The sequence below is a fragment of the Adiantum capillus-veneris genome, chromosome 30 (assembly GCF_014529385.1).
Source record: "Adiantum capillus-veneris isolate H3 chromosome 30, ASM1452938v2, whole genome shotgun sequence".
NCBI lineage: Eukaryota > Viridiplantae > Streptophyta > Polypodiopsida > Polypodiales > Pteridaceae > Adiantum > Adiantum capillus-veneris.
This window is the reverse complement of record NC_140960.1, coordinates 79616967-79631248: the sequence shown is the minus strand read 5'-3', so window position 1 is coordinate 79631248 and position 14282 is coordinate 79616967. Positions and strand designations below refer to the sequence as shown.

The 14282-nt window shown below is 41.1% G+C and overlaps 1 protein-coding gene across 1 annotated transcript; it reads left to right on the top strand.

Moving 5' to 3' along the window:
* The first annotated feature begins 296 nt into the window (after window positions 1-296).
* Window positions 297-3238, top strand: LOC147418270 (uncharacterized). The gene is made up of 2 exons (XM_086507256.1): window positions 297-453; window positions 863-3238. Exon 2 carries the CDS (start codon window positions 894-896, stop codon window positions 2931-2933), a length of 2040 nt encoding a protein of 679 aa, XP_086363382.1. The 5' UTR covers window positions 297-453; window positions 863-893; the 3' UTR covers window positions 2934-3238.
* Window positions 3239-14282: the final 11044 nt, after the last annotated feature.

Sequence of the window (14282 nt, the reverse complement as noted above, 5' to 3'; positions counted from 1 at the left end):
CCTTGGCGTGTGATTTGAAGGTGGACGCCTCTTTGCAATTCATGAGCACCTTCTGTGCAATCTTAGCCAAGCCTTACTCTAATCGATTTGGGTATGCCTAATCATTGTACACCAATAAAGTGTAAAGTCCAAATTTTGGGTGTCATATACACCCAAAAAAAGTGACAATTTAAAACAGGAGCAAAAGTGGTAATTTTAAAATGGGATATTGAAGGTGGAAAAATGGCGGGTGAGGGCGATTCAATAAATGACAAATTGATGTGTTCACACGCGCCCATTTAAGTCCGCTTCCGATACTCCATTCTGCAAGTGACTCGATGATGGCGACCTTGGAAAACTGGTTTCTCTTCAGCTTTCTTTGTCCGCGTTCTATAATCAGCTTCCCCATTCAACGCTTCCATGCTTTCAGCTTCACTGGAGGAGAGGCTCCGACCATGGCGACCCACACTGCAGGTTTGCCTTTGCTCTCTTCTTCTTTCGTTCCTGTCTTTCCGCTGGCTTGGCTTTCCATCTTCGCACTGGAGCTCTTTCTTGACCTGCATTTTCGCCTCTTCATGTCTGCAATCCCTGCTGAACCATTTTTTCAAGGGCTGCATGTGAGAGTTCGCTTCCATTACGGTTCGTTCGATAGGGGATTATGTGCCAATATCACGTCTATTGCTCATGATGAAAGTGTAGCGTTGAACAAGTTGTTTGTGTGCGTAAGGTTTCTGCCTAGTTTAGAACTTTTAGAGTTTTCTGGCTATGAATTTCTGCATTCTAATTGATGCTTGCACTAGGCTCGAAAATGAAATTTTGGTAGGGTTGCTCAAGCACGGACATGTGGTGCATTGTGTACCTGATATGCATTGTGTGCATGCAGCTTGAAGGCATCTCAATCCCTTGTTCAAGGAATGGATTGCAATAGAGATGAGGCAGCTCGTTCCAGGAGTATTGCAGAAAAAAAGTTCATGCAGCAGGATTATGCAGGTGCTAGGAAGTTTGCATTGAAGGCACGGCAACTTTTTCCTGATCTTGAAGGATTGGTTCAGTTTGTAGCAGTAATGGAGGTCCATGCCACAGCACATGAGAAGCTCCAATGTGGGGAGATGGATTGGTACGGCATTATGCAGTCAGATCCCTCTGCAGATGAAGCTTCCCTAAGAAAGCAATACAGAAAGCTTGCTCTTATTTTGCATCCAGATAAGAACAAGTCGCTAGGAGCAGAAGCTGCGTTCAAATATATATCAGAAGCTTGGACCATCCTGTCTGATAAGATAAAAAAAGCAGCATATGACAACAAGAGACAGCCTCCTGCACCAAAACCTGCGCCACCCAAAAAACCTGGGGCTGCCCCTCAAAGCAAACAGACTGTGAAGCAGCCCCCACGAAAGAAACAGACTCAAAAAACTACTGCAACTACATGTCCGCCTCAACAGTCTTCCCACCATGTGTCCTCACCAGGAATGACCTTTTGGACCGCGTGTCCTGATTGCAAATTGCAGTATGAATACCATATAGTTTACAAACATAAGACCCTTTGTTGCCCCTTCTGTCTAAAACCCTTCTTTGCCAAAGAGCTAGCTGTTATCCTCAATGGGCAAGTACTTTGGCCCCCCCCACCAGAACAAAATGGAGTTGATGCAAATGCCACAGGCGGACTTTCTAGTGTCAATGGATACACGAGTGGGGCCAAGTTCAATGCATCGCCTGGAAATGTCTCTTTTTGTCAAGCAGGAAAAGCACAGGTTAATCCTGAAGCAAGGAAAGAGAATATTGTTGCAGAGAGCCCCTGCCCTTCCAAAGAACAGGAGAAGAAGAAAGAGATGGACCAGCCAAAGTGCAAGTTCAGTGGAGAAAGTGACTCTGATCCTCTTGTAGCCAGGCTGAACGCGGAAATGAGGCATAAGTTATCACCTGAAACATCATTAGAAGAAGGTTGTAATTTTGCTGATAATTCTTGCACACTGGACAATTCAAAGTCTTCAACTGCAGATGTATGCATCACACCTGGGCAAAAGGAAGGTGGCAGCATGGACATACCCTTCGTGGACCTTGAATCATATCCTGATGTTTCTCCATTAAAGAAGGCCAGGGTGGATTCTCAGGGTTCATTACAGGAGCAGGTTTTGAAAGGAATTTCAAAGACAAAGCTTTCTGAGACAGGCTGTAAAGAGGAAAACGGTGACCATTATGTAACACCTTGTTTGAAGGCAAAGACGACCATGGGGTCTTTGATTCAGGAATCTTCAATGGTAGAGAGTCACATGACAAGTACCCGAGATACAGAGATGGATTGCCTTGTTCCCGATTCTGATTTTTATGTCTTTGACAATGATCGTACTGAGCATCATTTTGCCAGTGGACAGGTTTGGGCTTGTTATGATGATGACGATGGGCTTCCTCGCTATTACACTCGAATTGTCAAGGTCATTTCGCAAAAGCCATTCAAGATCCAGTACACTTGGCTTGAGGCTCGCAGTTCTTCTGAGGAAGTCATGTCATGGCTAGATTCTGGGTTTTCTTATACGTGTGGGGAATTCAAACTTGGCAAGACTTTGACAGGAGATTCAGTATGCATGTTTTCTCACATAATGACATTTGAGAAGGGGCAGAAGGGAGGCCTTATGATTTATCCACGTAAAGGTGAGATTTGGGCTCTGTACAAGGACTGGGCCAGCTTGATTACTAAGGATGATAAGCATGGGTATGAGCTTGTTGAGGTACTCACAGATTTTTCAGATGAAACTGGGGTTCAAGTATGTCTGTTGGTTAGGGTGGAAGGTTTCAAGTCTGTCTATCGGCGGCTATCTGACATTGTATACAGGGTTCTTCCTAATGAGATGCGAAGGTTTTCTCATAACATACCAGTACATCAGCTCACTGCAGGAGAAGTTCCAGATTGTGTCAAAGGTTGTTTTGAGTTGGATCCTGCTTCAACACCAAGGAAATGATGCCCGCATTTATTCTTTAGTGCGATTTTGGGAAGAGTAAAAGAAGCTTGATACCTGGTAATGCTGCTGCCAATGTAGCGTAATGTTATATTCGAGCTGGATCCTATTTTAGCACCAAGGAAGGGATGTCCGCTTTCATTATTTGGTGCGTTTTTGGAAAGAGTTAATGAAGCTTGATAGCTATCTTAGGTCACTGCCTCTGTAATGTATGTATTTGTTGTTGGAGATCTACACAACCAGTAAGGTAGTTCTTACCATATTTGTACAGATCGAAGAACCGGTTGAAATGGTATTTTTGACAGCTATTAGGAGGTCCTTGTCTTGTCATATCTTTGCGACGTTACTGGTGATATAACTTGCTTACACTCGCCCGTCTTTGTTAGATCCATCAAAGTGGTCTTTCTAGTTGAAGTACCATAACTGCGTAGCATTGGATGCTTTACTTTTTGTGATTGGGGACTTGCATCTACACCTCAATCAGCAGTTTTTTGCTTCTGCTGCAGCTCACACCATGTTGAGTTTGAGCATTCGATGCAAGCCATTTTTGTGGAACCAGGGTTTCAACGACCACGCTGAAGCCCAAGTCTTCTCTTGATGGTGCTTAGCCAAGTGAGTATGAGATGGCATTCAAGATGCTAGACAGATAGAAACTATTGTTCATCTGCTTGGTAAGTTCTTGATGAGGAAAATATCAAGATCCAGAATGCAGACCATCATACGACTCCATAATCCGTGCTGGGGTGGGGAAGCATACATCGATGCTTGTTTGTATGAACACTACAAAAGCAGTAAATTCAGGAGCTTATCGTGAGGCAACCATTGCTTTATCAAACTTCTTGCTATACTTGTTCACTGCTTTGAGACCTGAATCTTGAAGGGAAAAAAAAAAGATCCTTGTTTATGTGGGCAGTTTGGTCCCCAATGCCCCTTTGTCCTATTCTGTTCCTGTGGCATTGGCTCCCTATTGGCTATGGGTGCTTGAAGCTTTTCTTGATGAGTCTAATATTATGCTCAAGTTTGTTTGACGATGTTCCTCGAAGTGTTGGTCAACTTTGCTGTGTTTTGATGCATAACAATGGGTTGTAGTTGGGGTAGGGTGTGTGTGTGTGTGTGTGTGTATATAGATAGAAATGAGATGAAATGTTATATTAACGTCTTCAGAAGGCCAGAATGACCTATGAGACCAGTAAGTTACAATGTGGTGGATCTGATATAAAGTCAGAGTAACAAAAATGACAAAATAAAATGCTATGGAATCCGAAACAGCTAGGTGTGATCTAAGCAACTAGGTGGGATAGCTAAATCACAGATTACAAAAGATCCAGCATCGGTCTTGCTGGTGGATCTCATCAATCTCCTCCATGGTCAATAGCCTGACAAAGAGAGAGAGAGAGAGAGAGAGAGAGTGGCAATGGGTGTTCTGAAACAGGAGGAAAGTCTTCAATTTTGTTCTGTTTGGCTTTATTGCTTGGAAGAATTTGGCAAGGGTGCAAATATTTGGAGTAATCGATGTTCTGGGAGAGGTGAGCATTCAGTCTCATGGTTGATTATGCTTGCTTCTAGTTGAGACTAGATTTAATTTCTGCCTGTTTTTTTATCTTCATTGGTCTTTAATTAACACCTATGGAAGCTTTCCAAGGTAAGTAACAGTCCAATGGCTCTATGTACTGTGTTATTTTCATGTGGTTCCAATGTAAATAACTCACCTACGAAGATTTTGTATTTTATAATTGGGAGGGATTGTATTGTTTGGGTACCCCTATTTACCATGGTACCCAGTACGTGAAATCTTTGAAATAGTGGGTTACATTTTTCCCACTTCAGGAGTGACCCAAACCCTAACCAAGACTTAATCACAGCTATGGCCTGGAGTGAGCCAAAGCATAGGAGGTATAGAGGTACAGATGGAGCCTTATATTTTCTCATATTCAACACAATTACCACATCCTCCCCTCCTTTAAACCAAATTGACCTAGCAATGAGCACAACATGCCTATGACCTTGTTAGAAATAAGCCCCATGCCAAACTCTAGGTCATAAGACTAATGAACCAAGGAATAGTGCTAAATACTACGACCTCGTGGTTGGCAACCCACTTGGAGTGTATGTAAAATCAGAGATTCACTCTGATCTAGATTGGAATAAAATTGTAGTGTCAAATAGAGCAGTGAAAAGCCCACAACTATGCCTCGAGTGCTAGCCTTGGAGCTTAGTGCAACTCCACCATGAGAACTCAATGAGCTAAACATGACATTATTTAAAGAGCATGCTCCAAAACCCCTTTGTGTGATGGTGGATAGTGCTAAGAAGCTAAAGAAAATGGGAGAGGACAATGATGAAATGCTACAACTTAAGCAAGTGTCTAGTAGCCCACCATGCTACAACTTAAGCAAGTGTCTAGTAGCCCACCATTGAATTCCACTTACTAGGGTGAATATGGATTCAATTTCCATTTAGTAAGAAAGGTTGACGAGGAACTAGACTCACTTCTTATGGCATGTCTCCTTCCCTTGGTAAGCTCTCGCTTGCAGCTCAATCTTTTTCTCTCTATGCATGTGCTGCTATGGCTTGCCGAGCTATGTGCGCTCACGATGGGTAGGCAACCAGTGCTAGTGTAGAGGTAGCCTGGTAGAGGCAGAGGCAACAGCAAGCGAGGGCTTGCGGGGGACCCAAAATATTTGGCAGTATCCTATGAAGTAATGAATTCCAAGAGAACCAAAGTTAAATCGTCTTTGACTGATACTTGACACTTTTCGTGTATCTGTACAAATACTCATACAGGAACTAAGAAGCACTTGATTAATGGACTTGAATTAGGGTAAAAGAGCCAGTTTAGAGACACTCAAGAAAAAAAAGTGTAATTTTGGGTGGGATTTTGCAAATTTGGTCAGATTTGAATTTTGAAATTTGCATGAGATTCCTCATGCAATGGCGGATTAGGTAATAGCAAGATTGATATTTATTTTTTATTTAATTTGGGAAGTCAATTAGAGAAAGTTCAAATGTTGAAGTCCTCTAGGGGTTAGAAACACCCAAGGCCCAGCAGTGGGACCGTTTTCAGCAAATCACAAGTTGACACATAAGCAAGATTCCTAGCATATTCTAAATTTTTGTCTCTAAATTGGGACGTGTGACATTTAAAAGGCACATGTGTTACAACTGGCTCCTTTACCCTAGACCTCGTAGGACGTGGATTTGAGCTTGACACAGGGTGCACATTGAAATTGATCAACGACCCAAATTACCTAATGAATATGGATTTGACCTTTTAGGACAACAATACAATCTCTCTCTCTCTCTCTCTCTCTCTCTCTCTCTCTCTCACACACACACACACACACACACACACACACACACACACACACACTCATGTCGAGTAGATATTTTGTTACCATACATATGTGGTAGTGATGTGTGCGAGCACCCTTAGGACCATCGGGTCCTTTTTCCCCTCACCAGGAGGTTTTCCCCCCCGTGCATTGTACATACACTGTCGTGCCACTCTGCTTCCACGATGGGAAAAAGAACAAAAAGATGTAGATTGAGTCTAATTGAAGTCTACATGTTTATTGAGCAGTGACCATGGCTAAATAACAAGAAAGTTAAATGATATGTATGCCAAATATGGTGTGATTGGCGATGCTTTAGTGTGAAGCTCACATGAAGTCGAGTTTTGGACTACACTAAATGCAGAATAAATCCGGCATGGTTTGGCTTGGGATGCTATTGGGTCCACTCACTGTGCTAAGCAATGCCTTGGTCGATGTGTATGCCAAGTGTGGTGTATTATGAAGGCTAAAGGCCGCCCAAGGGGAGTCGGCCGCCCATTACAAAGGAAAAAATGGCCACCCATTTAAAAACAATGGCCGCCCAAGGGGCCGGCCAAGGTTTAATGAGTGTAAAAAGGGCAAAGAAAATATGGCATGGCAAGCGGGGAACAGGGCGGCAGTAGCGAGCATGGAAAAAGAAGAGCTCGCATAGGGCTATGTGCGGAGCTCGGCCATGAAACAAAACCTGAACAGTAGGCCAAGGCGCCCTCATTGGGTGCTGCTTTCATTTAGTTTGGTGCAAATCCGCTGAAGTTGATTACCATGTCAGTGGAGGTCGTGCCACCCTGCACTAGCACTAGCGCTAGTGGTAGGGAAGGGCCAACTTCAACTATATTTAGAATTTGCATGCGGGGGGGGGGAGGGGGGGAGATTATAAAAAGGGGCAAAGTTCATTATTCAAGAAACTCTCTTAGAAATCAGAAATCAGAAGCTTCCATAGGTCTCTTATCTTCGTCATCTTAAGCTTGTGCCAAGCCGTCCATAGCTCTCTCTTGGGTATCGTTAAACTTAAGCCATAACCTCAAGCTTGCAACTCTCTATCCCTCTCCCTCGTGCCTAATCCAACAAAGCTCTCGAGTCCTATTTTAACTTAAGCGATAGCTTGAGCTCCAATGCGGACATAGTGGATAATCTCTCTCTGTCTCTCTCTCTCTCTCTCTCTCTCTCTCTCTCTCTACCACTCATGAAGACTCCCTCTCTTGCACAAAATCTTAACAATTGAAAGAAACGGAAGAGAGAGGACTGCTTAAAGTTTTTTTTTTTCCAACAAGACAAGAAGAGAGTTCTTCTCGGCCATTGAAGACAGAGGAGCACCACAGAGGAGAGCTCCCCATCATCATCAGCAAGATCATTGAAGTTTTTTTCCTACTAATCGGAGTGATAAATCGGGTTAATTCCTTGTAAGGAGCATAAACTCCTTAACCTTGATGTAATCCAAGTTATGATGTCGTTAACGGCCTGCTTTGATTATTGAGTAAGCTTTACTCGAGGTCTATTTATGCTCATGGTGATTGTTGAAGCTATATGTGTGTTGTTCTCTCTCTCACACATCCAAAGGCCCCGCGCCTTCGTGGCTCACCTTTCGAACACATATCCCCCGACAATGCCCATCATTCTAGGGCTAACTTATCTTTCATTTTTGCACTAAGCAATACGCTCTCTGTTGTGTGCCTTGAGCTTCTTCATCTTCTCCAAGTTGTGTGTGGTTCCTTGCAACCCTATTTCCAACAATTGGTATCAAAGCACGTTGAGTCCTCCCTGGCATAATCGTCAGTGTCGCCAGCACCCACCTGCTCACTTTCTCAGATTTGGGTGATCTTTGTTAAGCGGTAACAAGTTGATTAAAATATCCATTCGAGCTCATTTGGCCTATGTTTCTACTACTGCATGAAGTATTGCGTGTGCAATTTTGTCCTTTTGTGCAAAACTTTTGTCATTGAAAATTTCTATAGAACATGTCCCTTATAGTCTTCTTTGGGTTGTGCTATATAGCACATGTTAGTCTCGTTTTGTTTCTCCTCTTTTTGGGCAGTTTTCACATCAGGTGCTGACACTTGCCATGGCTGACAACAACACATATGTGTTCAAGATGTTTGCTACTGAGGATAAATTGGATGGGGACAACTACCCAATGTGATCTTATATGATGCAACATGTTCTTGTGTCAAAGGGTGTTTTGAATGTTGTGCATGGCATTGATGTACGTCCGGATTTTGTGGATACAGGAGCTATTGGAGGATGTTGCAGGTTTTGGTGGTAGGATTGTTGTTGCTAGAGCTATTTTGCCTACGACTGAGTAGTCTCGTCGAGATGTTTGAGATGCACAAGCTCATGCATTGATTGCATTATCTATGAAGTGCACCATTACTCCTCACATTTGTTCAGCTAAATCTGCAAAACAGGGTTGGGATATTCTGGCTGGTCTTTAAGCAAGTCGCAATGAGGCTATATTTGCATTGCTACGTAAAGAGCTGGAGTCAAAGATTTTGCATGACGAAGATGACATGTACACTTTTCTTGCTGGTATCAAGGATATTAATAAGCAACTATTTCTGCAAGCAAAGTCATTTTTGACAGTTTACTTGCGCAGACTGTTCTTGATGCATTGCCAAATTCTTACCAGATTTGACTAGCACTTGGAGACTTAGGACCCAAGGAAATCCTGATGTTGTCAATTTTGATGCATTATGCACATTGCTATTGCAAGAGTCACTTTCAAGAAAGAACAGGGCTAAACATCATGCAGTTGAAAAGGCTTTTAATGTTGCTCGAAGAAAAGGTGGTAACAACAATGTGACAGTCACTTATCATGGTTCTTCAACGAGTGGCAAATCACTTGTTCCTAGTACTTCTGTTGGTATCACCTCGTCTAGGAATTCTAGTGAAAAGGGCAAGAAGAAGATGCATTGCCATTATTGCAAAGATAATGATCACTTGACCAAGCAGTGTTCTGAATTGAAGGCAAAAGAGGCCAAGAAGAAAGAGACTGGTTCCACTACAAGTGCAGCTATTGTAGAATCTTTTGTGAAAGGAGATTGTGATGCCGATGTAGATGCAGAGTGGGCATTTAGTGTAGAATGCACTTATGATCCTTCTGTCCATGATGCATGCCAATTGCTGTAGATTCACATGTGTGGTACTTTGATACTGGTGCTACAAAGCACATTACCTCACATCGTGCCTTGTTTACCTCTCTCAAGTCCGTCCCTCATGGGAATACAATCACTTGTGCCATCAGTGCCTCTTATACGGTCCAAGGAGTTGGAAAGATTGTGCTGACTGCTGCAAATGGCAATTCTTTCACACATGTTGATGCACTTTATGTACTTGGGATAAAAAAGAACCTTTTGTCTATTTCTGTTGCAGTTGCTAGACTTGATTTTGTTGTCAAATTTGTGGGTGACAGATGTACAATTCATGATCTTAATTTTGGTGATGAAATTGTTGCATCTGTCATTTTGTGTCGTGGGTTGTATAAGCTCACTTTGTATGAAAAGTGCGGGCATAATTTTGCAAACAAAGTTGTGGATTCAAAGGCTGTTTCAATTGAAAAACTTTGGCATGCAAGTTTTGTGCATCTGAATTTTGCAGTTTGCTGCGTTTGCAAAAATCTAATATGGTTGCTTCTTTGCCGCCTCTTGAAGCACCTGTGAAGCATGTTTGTGAAGGTTGTATCTTGGGTAAGATGCAGCTTTCAAGTTTCCAAAGGATGGCTCAGTTAGGGATACAAGTAGATTGCAACTTGTGCATAATGATGTTTGTGGGCCTATGCAAAACTCTGTCCTTATGCAATTACCTATACTTCGTGATATTCATTGATGAATACTCCATACATGCATGGGGTGTATCCGCCTAAAGCTAAGTTTGAAGTGTTTATATGCTTCAAGAAATTTATGGCTATGGATGAAAGTGTCTCTAAATGTACTATGGGTACCCTCTGTTCAGATCAAAGGGAGGGGAGTATATGTCTCATGAGTTTAATGCATTTTTGGCTAGTCGTGGGATAAAAAACCAATGCACAGTGCCGTATACACCTCAAAAAAATGGTGTTGTTGAAAGGAAAAGCAGCTCACTTATGAAGATGGCATGATGTATGGTCAAGAGTCTAGCTTTTCCACATTCGTTTTGGCTTGAGGTCATTATTGTTCAACTTATGTACTTAATAGGTGTCCTACAAAATCTTTGTAGTCTATGACTCCTTATGAACCATGGCATGGTAAGAAGCCATCTATTGATCACATGCACGTTTTTGGTTATTTAGCTTATGCTATGATGCCACAAAAGCAATGCAAAAAATTGGATGATAACGTTGTTGATGCACATTCATGACATTAGTAGCTTATGGAGCATTTTGCACTATATGTGAAATATTTCTACAAGATTAATTGTGGGTCTACCAATCACCAATGGAGGTCATGGCTTGGTTTGGGTGCCGGTGCTTGTAGATAAGTTGAATAAATTGTGGGTTTACCAATCACCAATAGAGATCATGGCTTGGTTTGGGTGCTTGTAGATAAGTTGACTAAACTTTGTACGGTTTATTCAATCCACTTTTTCAATCTCTAAAGTTAACCAAGATAGTTATTCATAACATTGTTCATTCCTCACCAATGTTGCAAGGAATGGTGATCCTTGTTTAGCAGTCATTTTGGAGAACTATCTATAAACAGTGGCAAAACACAAGCTGAGTAATGCCAGCCATCCAGAGAGGATATGCAAATTACAATTGTTAATCGTGTGCTAAAGGATATGCTAAGCGTGTACGTTAGCACCAAGCAAATTGATTGGAAAGGTTCATGCCTATTTTCCCATTTTTCTAAGAAAAGTATGCAGAGGAACAAAATGTTAAAAGAGAGTGCAATCAGCACATGAGCTTGTGAATCTCTACCATTTCAGCATACTTGCTCACACTAATGGACAAAACAACTCTTGCAGAGAAACTGCTAGAGCTTACACCATTCGTAATGGACATTCTCAACTAACCATGTGTACGTTAGAGTTGGTCTCACATCATGACCTTGCATAATGTTTCATATTGCACAATGTATATATATCTATTGGTGGACCATTAGGTGCTTGCCACCTTAGCTTCGCTGCATTTTGCATGCCCCAATGTGACAGTAGTCTTAGGGCGTGTTTAGAGTATACAAAAGCAACACCCAACATTGGGCTCTTTCTAGTGTTCACAAAGGAAGTAGATTAGAATTTGATAACTTTGCTATCATGGAATACCCTATCAATGCCCCGCCTTTTGCATGAGTGAGGTTTGAGTGCTACAAATTGCACTCATGTGGCTTGGTTGCCTATTGCATAGTCTGAACGCCCTCTTATATATGCAATTTGTACTATAAACAATTTAGATGAGTCACAAAAGGGCTTTTGGCTAGTGAGAGATCTGAGGCAATGAAGAGAGGAAAAAGAATTTAAGAAGCTTTAGGAGTAGCCAACAAAAGGCAATATAGGGGTTGTTGAGGAGTAAAATGTACCTAGTGGTTGAGGTACACAACAAGGTTGGATTTGGTGCTAGAGCTAGGGTAGCAAGCATGTCTTGTAGAGATAATGGTTGCTTATGCTACCCCAAAAACATGGAAGTAGTGTGCCACACACACCAAGGCACTAGGGCTGTTCATAATAGTATGAAAATCCTACAACACCTCATGAGAGTAGTCGGATGGATTTCTTGGGTTAAATTTGGATCAATAATCTAAACCGTAACCTCCCTAGCCATAAATGCACAAGTTTTTGAGAGTTTCTCTTACATAGCTTCAATAAGTGATGGGAGGTGATTTGAAGGATTAGCCTCTTTGCCTCTCTTTTCTTGCAATTATGCTACAAAATCTACAGGTGTGGATACTTGGATGCACAAACTAAGGGTTCCCCACTGTGATAGTTTCATTACTTGGGCCATTGTGCCTATGAGAATGTAAACCAAAGGAACATAAGCCATAATGACATTGCATGCATCACATGGAACTGCTGCAACACCTTAGCGTGAAAGCTGTTGCAACACCTCAATATGGGATAGCTTCCAGGAGTATGTATTTCGTCCTTGAGGAGAGTGCTATCAAGACAGACATCCCTGAGGTTGACAAAGAGACTTTTCCCACCATCTACATGTTATGCTTGCAAAAAAGGCAAGATAAAAAAGTATGACAACCTTATGAGTGGTTGTATGGTAGATCCTAGGAATGACATTATGTCTTATCATACTATGGTTCTCTTTATAGCAATGGTTATTCTTTATGAATAGAATCAACGATGCACATTGTGTTAATATTTACCTATTGTGCTTTTTAACATGTGCATTGAGCCATTCAACTTATGAAGTATTTATGCTATGAGCATATTGACTCATTGTCACATGTTTATGTATCCTCTATCAACATGGCTATTATGGAGACTCTTCTTTTACATGCTTACAAAGTTTTTTTTTCGATTAAAGACACACTTGAGGAGGGATCCACTTGGGAGAACATTAGTTTAATTAAGAAATGTTTTTTTACTTTTGTTTTTGATGACAAAAACTCTTCTCGATAGGTGGAATAGTGTGAGGACAAAGGTCCTGTGTAGGGTCCTAGGCAATGGGCAATGATTCCATATGGTATAATGGTATGGGAACTTAATAGAAAGGGATATATAAGTAATGGATGGGTGGAGAATCTTATCCATAACCCAAGTCTTACACTAAGTTTCACAAATGGTAGCAACAGAGTACTAATCGGGTTCTTCCTAGCCACATCAAAATGCTTGGGCACTCTACATACATATTGTTTTTGAAACAAGGAGGTACTCATCTTATACCATCTCGCATGATCCGCATGCCAAGAATATCGTTTACTTCATCCAAATACTTCAAATCAAAGCTCTTATGAAACTTGGACTTCAAATCATCTACCTTAGACCTGTTCTTCTCATATCTTTCACATCCTCTTAAACTTTTAAGTTTCATCAACAATGTGGATCAGCACTCATGCATCTAGAATTTGCCTTTGAACTGACCCTTTGATGGTTTCTTAGCGTTTGTGGAGCTCATCATTTCTCTTTCCTCCCATGTAATTTTGACATTTTTAAAGCTTCATTTGGGCCTTCTTCCCATGGGTTTAGAATAGGGAGGAATACTTGAAATGAAAGTGTTGCTCTTGTAGTTGTTGAAGGCTTAAGCATGTGCCTAGTTCTGGAACCAAGCCTCATTTAGACCTTAACTTAATGAATATGCACTAGTAGGGAAAATTGGAATCCATGGTATAAATTTCACATGTAGCTCTACTCTAGTATAGTAGTGATGAATGTCTTCCACTTCATACCTATACCCTTGATAGCTTCTAAGCCTCTTGAATCCATAAATTTATTACATTGGTATTTCTTTTTTAGAAAACTTTATCCTTCACGGTTTGGTTGAATATTGTCTCTTGAGTTTTATACTTGTCCTTTTAGTCTTGAGCCCAATGGAAAGTTTCATAGGGCCTTTATTACCACTTTTTACCCTCTTGCTAAGAGAAGACGTACTCCTAGATTTTGATTAGATAATGTGGTACATCTGTGTGAGCTAGAATAATTAAAGAGTGTCCAATGCAAGCCTCAATTAATGTAGTATTGTAGGTGCTCATTGTCCTATAGTATGATTGCCAAGTTAAAAAATGATAGTAAGTCATGGGGTTGTGTTATTAATGTAGCGCCCCACCGTCCATGTTCTAGTATTTGGACTTTCATGCCTATGACACCGAGTATAAGTGACTTTAATAGCACTTGGTCATTTAAAAGTACAACAGAATCACCAAAACCACCCACTTTGGTTTTTGCTAACTCCAAAGAATGGCATAATCAGAGGAAAAGTTACAAAAATATTTGTTATAAAGAGCCAAAATTATTGCTTATTTTTTGCACTATTTGTTGTAAAAAATTATAGCCAAAATGAAAAATGACATTTTCTAAAGTCATTTTTCATTCATAACTTTGTTACACTACCAAAAGCACCAAAAACACCAAAATTAGAGTACCTTGGTGTTCTTAAACTATCCAT

Excerpts from the sequence above, each read along its gene's own strand:
- LOC147418270 (XM_086507256.1), top strand. The coding sequence starts at position 894 with ATGGATTGCAATAGAGATGAGGCAGCTCGTTCCAGGAGTATTGCAGAA.